This window comes from Varroa destructor, unplaced genomic scaffold (genome assembly GCF_002443255.2).
Source record: "Varroa destructor unplaced genomic scaffold, Vdes_3.0 BEIS01000005.1, whole genome shotgun sequence".
NCBI lineage: Eukaryota > Metazoa > Arthropoda > Arachnida > Mesostigmata > Varroidae > Varroa > Varroa destructor.
Genome location: NW_019211458.1, coordinates 19,030,172 through 19,043,535, shown reverse-complemented (window position 1 = coordinate 19,043,535; position 13,364 = coordinate 19,030,172). Strand labels below are relative to the sequence as shown.

General features: G+C 40.3%; 1 protein-coding gene across 3 annotated transcripts in view; it reads right to left on the bottom strand.

Moving 5' to 3' along the window:
* LOC147755389 (uncharacterized) overlaps positions 1–13,364 on the bottom strand; it is a 24,845-nt gene extending 11,481 nt beyond the window's left edge. Inside the window, exons 1-3 of one of the 3 annotated variants that reach the window (XM_086991451.1) lie at positions 11,205–13,364; positions 3,362–4,341; positions 1,836–2,889 (exon numbers count right to left, since the gene is read on the bottom strand). In XM_086991451.1, the coding sequence (XP_086847577.1) occupies positions 2,839–2,889; positions 3,362–3,895 (585 nt within the window). In that variant the 5' untranslated portion in view covers positions 3,896–4,341; positions 11,205–13,364 and the 3' untranslated portion in view covers positions 1,836–2,838. Of the gene's footprint in view, positions 1–1,835; positions 2,890–3,361; positions 4,342–11,204 lie in introns of those variants that run through there. The other 2 variants (XM_086991453.1, XM_086991452.1) reach the window with 2 other exon arrangements.

Genomic DNA, 13,364 nt, shown 5'->3' with positions numbered 1-13,364 from the left:
CTTCGACAATAAATAGTACATGATAGATATATTGATTCCGTGGTAAAATTCGTTGATCTAAATCCATCCTTTTTTGCCCCATTTCCCTCTTTGCAATTACCTGCCAGTGTAAATAGGTCAACGCTTTATTGGTTTGTAACAATACGCTTACGCGGCCAGTGATACCCAATCGCACTCATCGTAAAGCTATCAAGTCCAAGAGAAGCACCTGCTGTTTACGACCCTTTTGCAGAAAAATATATACACTTTGCTTTCCGGAAACTAGAACAAATTTACCTTTATGCGCTCTAACGTATCATATTATTTGAATTTTTTGTTTTTATCTAGTAAAAGAATCGTAGCAAAAAAAGAAAGCAAAAATAATAGTTATGTTTGCGTCGTACTTACGGTATATCAATGTTAATTTTAGGCACAACCCTATGACAAATACGTCTTGTGATCTAATACGAGGCATGGCAGTATCCAAGGGAAGGCCCTTTATGCAAGATATTACGTACAATCTAACAAAACAACGTAAAATTGGCTGAAGGCAGGATGCGAGATTATATGTAAGTTAGCTTGCACGCTTCTTTAGGCTGGCAGGAACTAAGCAATTGAACCATTACTAAAAGTTGTTACCGTATGTGAGTGAATTTGTGGTTAAAAACGTTCACACGACCTTATATATATATATATGCGTATAGGTTAATCAGCGGACACGCGCAACGGTAACGCGAAGATGACATTATAAATGTCTCCGCCTTGCGAATCACAAAAGGTAAATGGGTCATTCACAGTCATGGGTGTTATTTATACCAAATATATTGTTCGCAGCAGATACGTCAACATGTCGAAGTATCCGGATTAATCACACCGGAGCCCAAAACGCTATGCGCAGGCCTCCAATATACGAATGCATTTTACAGCCACGTTGCACGATTATCTCAGCTTGGTGACAATACCACTGAATAGTTCTTGATACTGCCAGCGCCATTCCAAGCTAAGCTATTGCCGATCCATGCATATATAAAATGTATCTACTGACGGTTCTATTAGCCTTTATAAACTCCCAAACAGTATACTCTCACTCACTGTTTCAGTTTAACTTGAAAAGATGATGGTGAACATTGGAATTCTACATCTATGCATGTCCTAGACATTTTACGGAGCGTAACCTATTATTCCGCCATATTCGTATTGGGTACGGCCGGGATGGGTGACGCCGTATATTCACCGGATGATCTTTGTCCTGGACAAAGGAACTTAGCAAAACTTGGTATTTGCTTGTTAGGGTTATTACGCTGGTATTCACCAGTTTTGCTGATTCTTCTCGACGTCACAGCGACTGGAAACCAGATCTGTGGGCATATTTGTCCGCCAAACTCTACTTGGCTGGAGCTATTTTCTTCCGAAGAAGCGGTATACATGGCCTGGGTGCGTTACTATATCGACAGTAAGTTAAACGTATTTCCCGAGAAAATAGTAAAAAAATATCCTAAGGCACATAATACAAGACTCTAGGGTGTTTCGATTCAAGATGTATTGCGCTCCAGCAACTGAAAGAAAAGCCAAGCGATTGTTTAGCGAAATCAGAATTGTCAGTAGACGAGCAACACATTATTTAATATAGGCGTGACCTGGATTCGTCATCCTCGGACGAATCACCTTTTCTGTATAAAAATCAATAGACCTTTCCGAAGGTCTTTGAAGACATGGGGGTGATATGACGAGCCAATAGTAAATGCACGACACCTATATTGCCTTACGCAGAACCACGTGCTTAAAATGACCGCATTGGAATAAGTCAACAGTAACGGGTTGCTTAATTTTGATAGCAATATATTCAGGAGGCAGGATACCGCAATAAAAGCCAGTGCTTAATATTTATTACCGACCTTCCCTATATACAGTATTTACAGGAGGTTTTGATGGTTGTTTCAGTGGTGGCTACGGACGGAAGAAGCAAAATTCTACGTATGATAATCGACGGGAAGAGAGGCTTCCTAGTTTGAGCGCACACCGCTGTAGAGGAAGAATATTTTTGGAAATAAATTAAAAAAAATAAGCGTATCCATGTGCAGAACAAAGTTTTGAAATGGCTAGAGTAAATCCACCCTTATTTTTTTACCATATTCTTGGCATATTTATTAGATAAGCAACTGCAGCCCTAGCCTATTATATACGTTTCAACAGTAGATAAGTGAACAGTAACAAGGTGCGTTTAAAACAGTTTCTCTATCTGCGCCTCAGAAGCTCAGTAGGGTCTGATGTCTTCACATCCTTATTAATTAGAATTGGTAAACGGTACGACGAGGACTAGACGCTTTCCACCGTTCTCGTTGTGCAGTCAATATGCTCTTAGTTTTTTTCAAGCGTATATACTTTTACCATGGTTATGCAAAGCCTACCTTAGCACCTGTACTCCAACCAGTTCAACTAATTAGGCTATAAGCGACCCTCCATTACAGATCTATTGTAAGCAGCACGCAGTCGCCCAATTTTTCTGGTATTCGTATTATTTTCTTAAGAAATACGGAAGTAAAGAACAATTAGTTAATGCGCTATTAAACGACCGCTGTTGTTGATATCGATGAATCGTATAAAATCGAAGTTCAGTGTGGGCTTCATAGATCAACATGTATATCTTGATATAGAGAAAAAAGGAAGAAGGGTTCAGGCATCGATAGTCGCGATTTTTCTCGTGTCCTTCGTCGCGTCAGCTATTTTACTCTTCTCAGATGTATATATGTACGAGAAGTTCATATGGGAAGTTCTATCGCTTTGTCACACAACGTTAACGTCGCAGCCGACAGGGTGAAAGTAGCTTCAAAGTTGAACAGACGAAATGGCAATTTTCACTTAGACAGGGACAGCCCGTTCGAGACATTTACAGCAAATTTCTTTTATCAGCTTATCGCGAACCAAAGAGACATTTACGTAAAGGAAGCTTTAGTCGATTCCGTTTTCGGTTAGACTAGTCGTCTTTATTATATAGCTATATAGTAAATATGTTTCGACTTTCTGCTATTCTAAATTCGAGTTATTGGTTGACACACCACTATGCCGACAAAGCCCCGTATAGTGAGTGCACTGTCGGTACCATCGGCCAAGCGACGATGGGCAATGTTAGTAATCTTAGTAAAAACCTGGTAATCTGCATGCTTTAACCACCATTAAAGCATTAAGACTAGCCAATATGGGCTGCCTGAAATATACTTACTTTTGCTATTAATATATATATATATATATATATAACGAGCAGGTTAGTGGATAAATTAATAAAATTGAGAAGAAATCAGATTGAAAGCAGTGAGTTCAAGGGCATCAAAGTTCTCGGATAACCAGTAATCTTGTTTTGTAACAAATTATGCTCTGTACATACCATTTCTGAAACGGCAGTTCGTTCGCCGTTGAGCATTTCGCCATCTTTGGCGAAGAGCAAGGCTTCAAACATTCGGAATGTGGAATGGTCGATGTAGTCCTTACTTGACAATAGCGATACGGGATCCAGTGGATGCTCTTCTATAGATTCTTCTACGAAGATCTCATTAAGCTTGTGCTGTATGTTAGCGTTTTCGCTGACACCGCTGCTACTGCTATTAGGACGGGCAAAGTAATAAAAATCTTTATCGGCAAAACTGTGGATAAGCTGCAGGCTGCTGCAAGCTGCTCTTTTGTACCAGCGACTAGAATGTTTGTTAGCTGCTAAATTTGACGAGAGGCCAGCAAACCCTTGTGGGAACAGAAGCGGTGAGCTGAAGCAATAACCTGATGTCAATAAGAATATCGGTATCGCTGAAACCGTTTCGTCTATGGAAGTGGTATAGTACCGAAAAGATGACTGGGTGTCTTTTGTCGCTGGGCCGGGGTCAGCAGCCCATGGGGCCGTGCGGGCCCGTCGATGCACGCTAACCATGGATACCGGATCGTAATGGAAACTCGCCCTTGCGACGACAGCCACAATGACAGATTTAGGCCGATTGATGTTGACGAGGTGAATGAAATCTCAAGGCGACGAACATAAGACGTGAGACTGCGAATAAATATCGAGCAGAACTTCGAAATGACAGCTATTCCATTTGGCTTTCGTTATGGCATACTTCGGTGTATTGATCTGATCACTTTGTTCCGATCGTTTTCCTAATAATGCCTTTCAGTCAGTCATTAAGCAGATCTCTTTTCAATTTCTCTATCAAGTTAGGTACACGGATAGATGAACTGAGGAGCTTAGTAGCTTTTCACTATTCATTGTACTGCAGCAGCAAGACAATAATTCGATCAAGTTATGAGATTCGATGAGTTCCAATGAGTACTGGGGTCCAAGTAGGTTCAACAATGTGAGTCCGCGGAGTAAACGATCAACTGAAAAACAAGACAACACAGCAGGAACTTCAATGATTACATATTCAAATATTGGGGGCACATCCCTAACTGATGAAGTTCATACCGTCATCAAATCCAACTTCGTGCAGCTTTCAAGAATTTTTAATCTTTTTCAATAGTGAGGATTATTTATTCTTTTCTGCTGCTATGGAAAATACATCATAACTATTTTGTTAGGAATATCTTTAAAAAGTTACATTAGTGAATGCTTCGTCCGATCATCAGAAGAGACAAGCATCACTTACTTTTTTTTCGCTCAGCTTAACCTCGTATAAACTATGAATTCAAAGTATTTCGGTTCTCTATAACTATTATATTTTGTAGTGCGGCTGGCTTTAGTAGTAATCACGTAGCATTTTGCCATTACTGGGATGTGTTTGATTGCTCGGGTAGAAACGTAACGCAACGTTGGGCTGATTGGTATAGGCTTCGGTTTCGTCACAAAAGAGAAATAGTTGCAATAATTCACAAACGTTTAGCTCTTTTTTGGGCACAACGCATATACCTGAGCAAGGAAAGCTTGATGGCGTTAAATCGTACCACAACAGCAATCTCTACTCCTACGAGCTCATTAAAGTGATCAGGTGAGACAATCCGGCGTAAAGCAAGGCTGGCATTTCTTCGTTGCATCGCAATAGTTCGTATGTCTTCCAACCTTTGAAGATCCAATGGGCTCAATCAGAGAAATCGACGGTTAGGGACAATCCAATTTGAAACATGCAGCGATCACTAACTATATCGATAAAACCTAATAGGATACCACTTACTTTGTTGCTACTGAAAAGAATATACTAATTACCGAGATCGGCTTTACGCTGGTTTTACTAATAACATTCTGGGTTATGTTAATCGAACAGTTTAAAAAGAATCGAAGACTCCTGTCCACGACGCGTATGTGTCCTAGTTCTTTTGCAATCAATGTATCTATCTGTTCATCATTGTTCTGAACTGAACCAAGCTGATGCCGTGCACTGATTCCTGACTCCTTGTATGAAACAAGCGGCGATATGTATTATAGTGTGCCACGTAGCCTGTTATGTTTTCCCACCACTGGAAACGAAGGACGCAGGAGTCGTATTTTACTGGCGTTCATCTCTATTCTACATTACAGGTTTTTGCTCGAGAAGAATACCGATTCAGTAGAATAGCATTTGTGCAGCTTGTAATACGGTTGTGTTAAACACAACTGTCCACGTCGACTTAGAGCTTCCCCTATTCTCTAACAGCGTGTTAATTGTTCGGCAGCTAAATGAAGCTTACGTGTCAACAAGTGAATAATATCCACACCTACGGGAAGACTTCTCTGATTTGAGCTTTATGATCAAACCACGGTTGGACCTAATCGACACCAGATCTGTATTTCGAAACTAAACGAAATTTTCCAATACACGTATGGAGCATTGTGGTGTGAAGATAAAAATTTACGGGTTAGTTGCCACAATAGATGCTACAAAATGTATTTAGTCCAAGTCTATAGGCTGGAATATATATTATAGCTATTGCCTTTTACAATTCCATTTATTCTGCTATTATGTGTACCGTGGTAGAAAATTAACAATTAGGTACAGTCGCGTTCGTGACTAACGCCCATAAAAATGCACCTGTACCTTAAAAAAAAAAAACTAAATTAGTCGTTGCAAATCATACAGTCCTCGAATATTGATTTCAGTACGTCCAATACGGGACACGTAAGACAACCATCAGTTATAGAAATTTGTTACAACAACCAATGTACTGCAAGGACGGTGTATGATGCGAAACGTCGAATCTCTATGGAGGCCTTGGCGTGTAAACTATAAACGCAATGAAAAATGGTATTAAAAACCACGTTTTATAAGTCATCGCTTGCAATGCTGTTGGATCTCTTTTTGTCATTTACCAACCGTCCGGGACTGAACTATAGCTAGCTAGAATATGGTAAAAAAACAGTATGTAATGTAAAATAACGAAACTCGAAATTAGTACGCCGAACTTAGCTTATAATTGTCACTGTATTGGCAAAGGTTTACATCTATCTGTTCGATGCCCTGTTTATCTAATGTTGTCTTATCGTTGAATGAGAAGCGGCCTATGCGAAATACCATGTATTGCATTTTTTGTTTGTCACGGAATATAGCAGTTTGAAGGCTGAAATTTCACAAATGCAGTCAACCTTTCCTGTTTGCGCTTCCCACTTTTGTGTTTCTTCTAAATCAACAACTTCCTACTCCGGTCACTTGTTGTGCCTGCTTGAGAGCCTAAAACGATTTTCGTTGTAATTTAAAGGTTTTCTTTTTTGTGAATGTATTGATGCGTGGCAGGTTTCGCAAATGTATTTTACGCATAACCTGATGGTTGTCGATTTGATAAAAAGACTATTATATCCTCCGGCCTTTTTCTGTTGCTTTTGTGTGTTTTGATTAAAATTGATCTTTGTGCACTATGACACACTGGCGTTGTGTGACGCTTTATCAAGTTTATATGTTGCTCTAATAGGCATCACGTTCGCGCTGCTTCTCTCCGTCAATTTATCAATTAATTTAAGTTAGTCGGTCGTCCGATTTTTATGATTCCATAAATTCGCTTACATTAAATAATTTATCAATTCGACCATAAAATCCTCTGCATTTTGTGTGAATTAATGAGGCATGTTTAGCATATAGCATTTATGTGAAGACGATTTCCCTCAAAGCAGCTTTGTATTTGTAAAAGGCTTACCGCTCTCATTGTCAATATATTCAATTACAGCAATTAGATCTAAGAAGAACAGCGTTGGTTTCGAAGCGCTACGTGGTCTTTTGCTGAAGGCATAAGGCAAACTCAGCCAGCCTTTAGGCAGCACAAACTTCCAGTCGGTCCTTTTCAGGCCACCGGCTAGATCCATTCATGTTATCCTATGCCTCATAATAGCAAAGACGCTTGCTTTTAGAACCCTCACCGTCGTATTACTATACGAAGAGCTTGTACATACTGCATTTACGGTTTTACTGTAGTCCTTTCGGAAATTACTGCAATGTACCATTCAGAACAAATAAAATCGTGCATACAATTCACGTGATGCTAACGATTGGATTTCTTGTGCGCATTTATACGAGATTAATTATTGATAAAAGCATTGCACGCTATCATAGTATCGTAGTGGTCTTTTCATTAGGCTTCGGTTGGCATCGTAAGGGCCTTTAGGGCCCTAGCAGTCTGTGACAATTTACTATATATACATATAGGCCGATTTTCTATGTCTAAACAGCGTCTGCTTTTGACCGAATGGATGGTGCCCCCCTCAAAATACTAGACGGCAAAAATAAGAGGCGCGGATGAAATGTTGCTATTCCAAGCTTAGCGAATCTGAGGCTCGGAAGGCCACAACGCTGATAGACAAATTGTGTAAATGATACAGCGGCGATACACTTTATAAACGACCTTGAAGGTGCTAGAATATAACGACGATTGACTTTACTGATCGATAGTTTCTAGTTTCGGTGCAATATCGTCGGTACTCTCATCACTTGACTACCTGCCGTTTAAAAGGCATGTCTTGAGTGTGTCTTACAATTATCGTCAGAACGCATCGTATTGACGCGTTTGTGATTCGATGGTGGGTAAGTTCCTTGTCAACACTGCATACAAAGTAGTGAACGTAAAAGTGTAAAGCGTATGTCCGTAATTTTACCCTTTCATTTATTTATTCAGGCTTCTCTCTTGGACCAAAAAAGACTTCGTACTGAAACAGAGTTAAGACCTTGAGCTTATCGAGCGACGCTCAATATACAACGAAACAAGCATCCGCCATATTAATTGCTCATACCAATGTCTCAGGCGTTTGCTGAGGGGGTAGCAGGTTCGCCAATACGAGAGCTATTGCTTTCTTTTTACCGATCTATTTGTCTTACAGTATAATGAAAAATGTATGATAGAAATCACAGTCGTGTCAAAGCTTTGAAAGGCTTTTCTGTTAAGAACGATAGCAGCTAAAAATTCTCTAATTATATGGAACTTGGAACGATCGCCATTATGGTGACTACCGAATAAATGGCTTCAGATTATTCGACATCTGCCGAGAAATTCGTGTCACGTCCAGCTGAACTTGAATTAATTAAAAAAAAACAACTACAATATTGAACTAAGTTAATAGCGCTTAAGAGTCTTCAATATACTTTGGAAGAATGAATAACTTATTTTAAAAAAAAAAGCATTGTTTTGTCAAAAAGGTTATGCACCGTAATATGATCAACATTATCCTGTATCGCTAATTGATGTAATTATCCCTGCACTAATGTCCTGCAGATACCTACTCGGTTGTGAGACTAAAGGCTTGCTGGGCATCATATATGTGGCACGAATTGTTCTACCTCGACGAATTTCGGGTAACTGTTCTAACATTGAGAAAACCTATTTACAGTTATAGGTTCACAGATGTAAAAGTTGTGTGAATATCGACTGAGCGAAAACTATGAACCAGCGTGATTTATCGCCGACATATTTGTCGGCATCAATGGCGTAAAAAGAAACCGGTCATCTACCGTCTATGGGAACAGAATTACTCCGTTGTCACATTACAGCACTTTCATCTCAATTTAAATAAATACAATATATATAAAATGTAAGTACAATAACGCAGAATGTTTGGCACAATTAAAATATTTCTATTTTAATAAGTTTTTAAGTGTTTATCAGAAGCATTCAGATACAGTCCTGATAGAAATATTGTTTATTTTTACTGCCAAGTAGCTTGGATAACTGTCGCTACTCTAAATTCGAAAATATGCTCTTTGTATCTGCTGCAATGAACTGTTATAGGCGCAGTCGAGCGCTCGGAGTCCAATCGACGAATCTCGAAACATTAATGCGTTTCGTCCATAACTAGCGGAAAAGTTGAGGGGATGCTCCACCCCCTCTTCTATTAATTAGCCTCTTAGTCGCCGATTTGGATACCCACCTATGTTAGTTACTGCAATGAACCATATTAAGCGGGCAAAACGTTGGCCCGACTAACTAGAATGTCCATTGGCGATTTAAAGTTGGAAGTAGAAAATCACCGACTTTAATGGCTCTGCGATAAATAGACGAGGTATTGAATTTTGCAGGGATGATTTTTCAGTCGCATGAAAATGTACAGAAAAAAAACAGTGCAATTACTATCTAGTTTTTGGTTGTGTTTTATTCATTTAAACTTGCTTACGTAAGTTTACCTAAGATACCTTTCGCATCATAGCTAAGATTACAGATTTATGCAAAAACTAGGAACTTTTCCTTTCAGCTTATGAGTTTATGCTTCGTAACTATATGAGACAGTCGCTGTAAGACAATTAAACCGGTACTTCTTGATTTTTATTACAGCAACAATGAACGTCAATTTCATAACCATAAATCTTAAACGAGTCTTTTTTTCTTATGCTACGCACACTCGTTATATATTATCTTTTATTTATAGACAATCACTTGTAATTATATTAAAAATATTGCCTATGAAGCCATTGCTAATAAGTATCTTATTTCGCCGTACGCATACTAGGTTAATTAAACAATATTTCGAGTTTTTCCTATGCCTCACACGGCTGGCTCCAAGCACAGAACGATGTCTGCTTAAGGCCCATTTTGCGCCTATACCACCTCTGAAATTTAATAGGTAAACGCTTTACCACTACACTGTCACATATTGTCCTATACTATCGACAATAAGAACTAAATTTGGGCCTGATTGGAGCATTGTATAGTTTACCTAGCACGTGCGTTGGTCACGCAAATGAACGTGCCGTAAGCCTTAGGCGGCCGCTGAATAACCGCTCTTGTCGTATACAACCAGTCTAAATTTGTAGGACATTTCTTAATAACGTATGTTAAGGTTAAATATATTCCTTGTGTATTTAACGCATATAAGAACAATTGTCATAATCAATTTCTTTATTCTTCGTTGTTGATAGTTATTAAAAGCTTCATGCAAAACACATCAAAAACACAATATCACAACAAAGAAAGAGAAGGTATACAGAAGCATTTCAAAAGAGTTTACGTCATATGGGTGATACGAGTCTTGCTGAGTTCTATACAACGACCTTAGGAGATTTGCCAGATATTCCCAACATAGTACTAGAGACTATCGAGTGGCATGGTATCTATTACGACATCTCTCGCATTTGGAGCACAGTCGTTTGTATTGTCAGGCTCGTCGAGACCCGCCTTCCTGCACAATCTATGATGAAACTCACCCTCGGCAAAGCGTGTGACGACATGCTAAGACGGCTCGTCCTTTTCTATTTTTTATTCCTGATTGCACCTGAAGTAAAGAAATCCCTATCAATTTTTTTCGCGAATTTTCGCTCCCACTTTCTAAGGTTTGCCTCGGAGGTTTCCGGTGCTGGGAATTAAAAGCGATGACGTATGTCTTCGCACAGCAAAGCAAGTCGATTAGAAGAAACGCGAGGCAATTTCACATCACTATGTGTTGTTCCAATGCTGTTTTGACTAACGAGGCTCAGATGTGACTTGACTGCTCGAAGTCATCTACTTAAAAATAATCTGAGAAAATGTGTATTCCATGTGTTGCAATCAGAGCTACTTTGAAAATCAAGCAATTTAAGGACAGTTACTAGGGGCAAGCGATGAGGCAGTTTGATCTCATGCGTATAATTACCGCATGCTTGACCGATAAATCAGTTGCACTTCCCACAACCCTTGTTTATACTTGTGCATCGTCATTGCATTAAATGTATGTCGTTAAGTAACAACTGAGTATAAATTAGTAGTGGCCGGTGGTTAGGGAAACGGATACTTCTAACAATTTTGACAATACAGCATGACTGACAATATAAAACACACTACCGACGGTATTTTGATACAAAAGCAAAGCGTGTTCAAGTACCCACCCTGTATATCGAGACTGATACAGACTCATTGCTGCTCGGGCCTTCTTAACGATCTTCGGCAGGCAATGTACGAAGGTGCTCAGAGAACAGGTCACAGGCCTTCATGCAAAAGCGCACACTGTCACAACAGGTTTAGCTTTCCCACACACAAAATTGTGCTTGAGCACGCGGCTTCAACTTTACATTACAGTGTTCCCTTTATCAGCCTCGACACTCTCGGACACAGCTCTATTACGTCACACGCCCTAAACCCCACGCCGCGACTTCCGGGTTACTTTGCCAAATCGCTAAAAGACAGCAGCGTGTAGGCGTCCGGTTCTCGTAGTCGAGAAAGCCCCCAACCGAATCCTGTCGTGCAGATAGATGACTGTTTTAAACAAGTTAGGCTTATATTCGAGTCGACTTTTACAGGATGTATACACGCACGCACAAACCAATCGCCTGCTGCTATCCACATGCTGAGCATGTAGCGATGAGCTGTTCCGCCCGATCTACTTTACGTCTCTGTTGCTTTTAGGACGGTTATGTCGAAATTAAGTTTCAATGACCAAGACTCTAGCACTGGAGTAATGGTCTTTAGTGTTTGAGTATTAATATGTTGACTAATAGCCGTTTTTGTTAATGCTGATGTTGCCGTAGGACAGTTAGGGAGTTCAAATGAGTACTCTTTCTCTCTCTCTCTCTCTCTCTCTCTCTCTCTCTCTCGCTTTCGCTCGAGCTTGACGATGATGATCCTTAGGAGGTTATCTCGCACGACTCGTCGTTGCCTTGCCTCACCGATCGGGAGTCAGGCCGCGTCAGCCAGCTCTTTTTTTACTGTGCCACTACAAGCGTCGACACCGTTGCCGCTTTTGTTGTCTGAAGACGCGGAAGAGTTTTAGTTCTGAAGTCAAACTAGACACAGGCCGATAGAGTCGACACAGTTGTCCACTAGTTTGGCGCTCTGCATGTACAAGTCAGTTCTCGTTTGCTTGGCAGCCATTCTTAGCGACGTCGGATGAAGGGTATCCCACACACGCGCTGATGGTATAATACAGTGTTCTGCAACAGGAGACACCGCCGAAGCTGGAGTTGTGCGCTAACCGTACACCGCATACAAATCCCAGTCGGACTAACGGGGGACAAATACACCGAACGATGTCGAAGCGTAAAGCGCTTGATTCGAGTTGCTCGTTATTTCTTTCTTTTTGCAATCATAAGGAAACCGGGCCTTGGTCGTGGGAGAGGAGTTTTTGATAGCTAGTGTGTGTTGCTCAAAAAAGTTCTGACAATGTTCAAAAGGACATAAGGTTCATTTGCCGCAAATGGTTAGACCTTTTCTCTCTCCCACTTCCGGGTTGTTGTTGTTGTCTTCCCTCAGCGTGCGTCGAGTTCATGAAGCTGATTGTGGCTAAAGCGAACGCCGGAGCCGACGCGCTCGTTATATTTCAGAGCAATGGACGAAAGGACGATACTGTTAGTTCCAGTGAGTCAGTGTATGTCATGCGTGTGTCTACTACTACCGCCGCACTGTGTGCCGCGAAGAAGCGAAAGGGCGTCACGCGGGCATACAGAATGATGGCTAGCCACCATTCTCTATTACCGAATCTTCGACGACACGGTTACTATTAGTTGTTAATATCGATATCTATAAGCCTGAAATCGGTATCGTCTGAATTAACTGTATTAGGTCGTACAGATGTGTCTGGTCGCACACAATCCGTAGTCAATAAACAATGGGTTTTCATCGCGGAGTATATTAGACGCTTGTACTACATAGTAGACAACCCCGTCGAATCTACGTTATGCGGGGGAGAAGGAAAGGGAAAGTGATCAGATATAGTTCGATGTGAGCACGAAAAGACTACTAGAAAGGCTTAATTATTCATTTGCGTTTAAGACTGGTGTTTTAATTTTCATTGAAATTTTTCTATTAAATTGTACTGTCGTATATCATATTTCTGCCTTGAACTGCCTAATAAGCAACGAAGATGTTTAGCGAATACTTTGTAATACTTGGTTATCTTCCTAATGTTCTTATTTTTATTTTCTTAAATTAACCAAACGCAGCATACGATACTTGCCGTGTCGTAGCTTCCTCATTAACCCACTTATGTTACTGACTGCAGCACAGTCATATGTTGTACGGTATGCGTTGTGCTTGAAATACTGCTTTGGAAC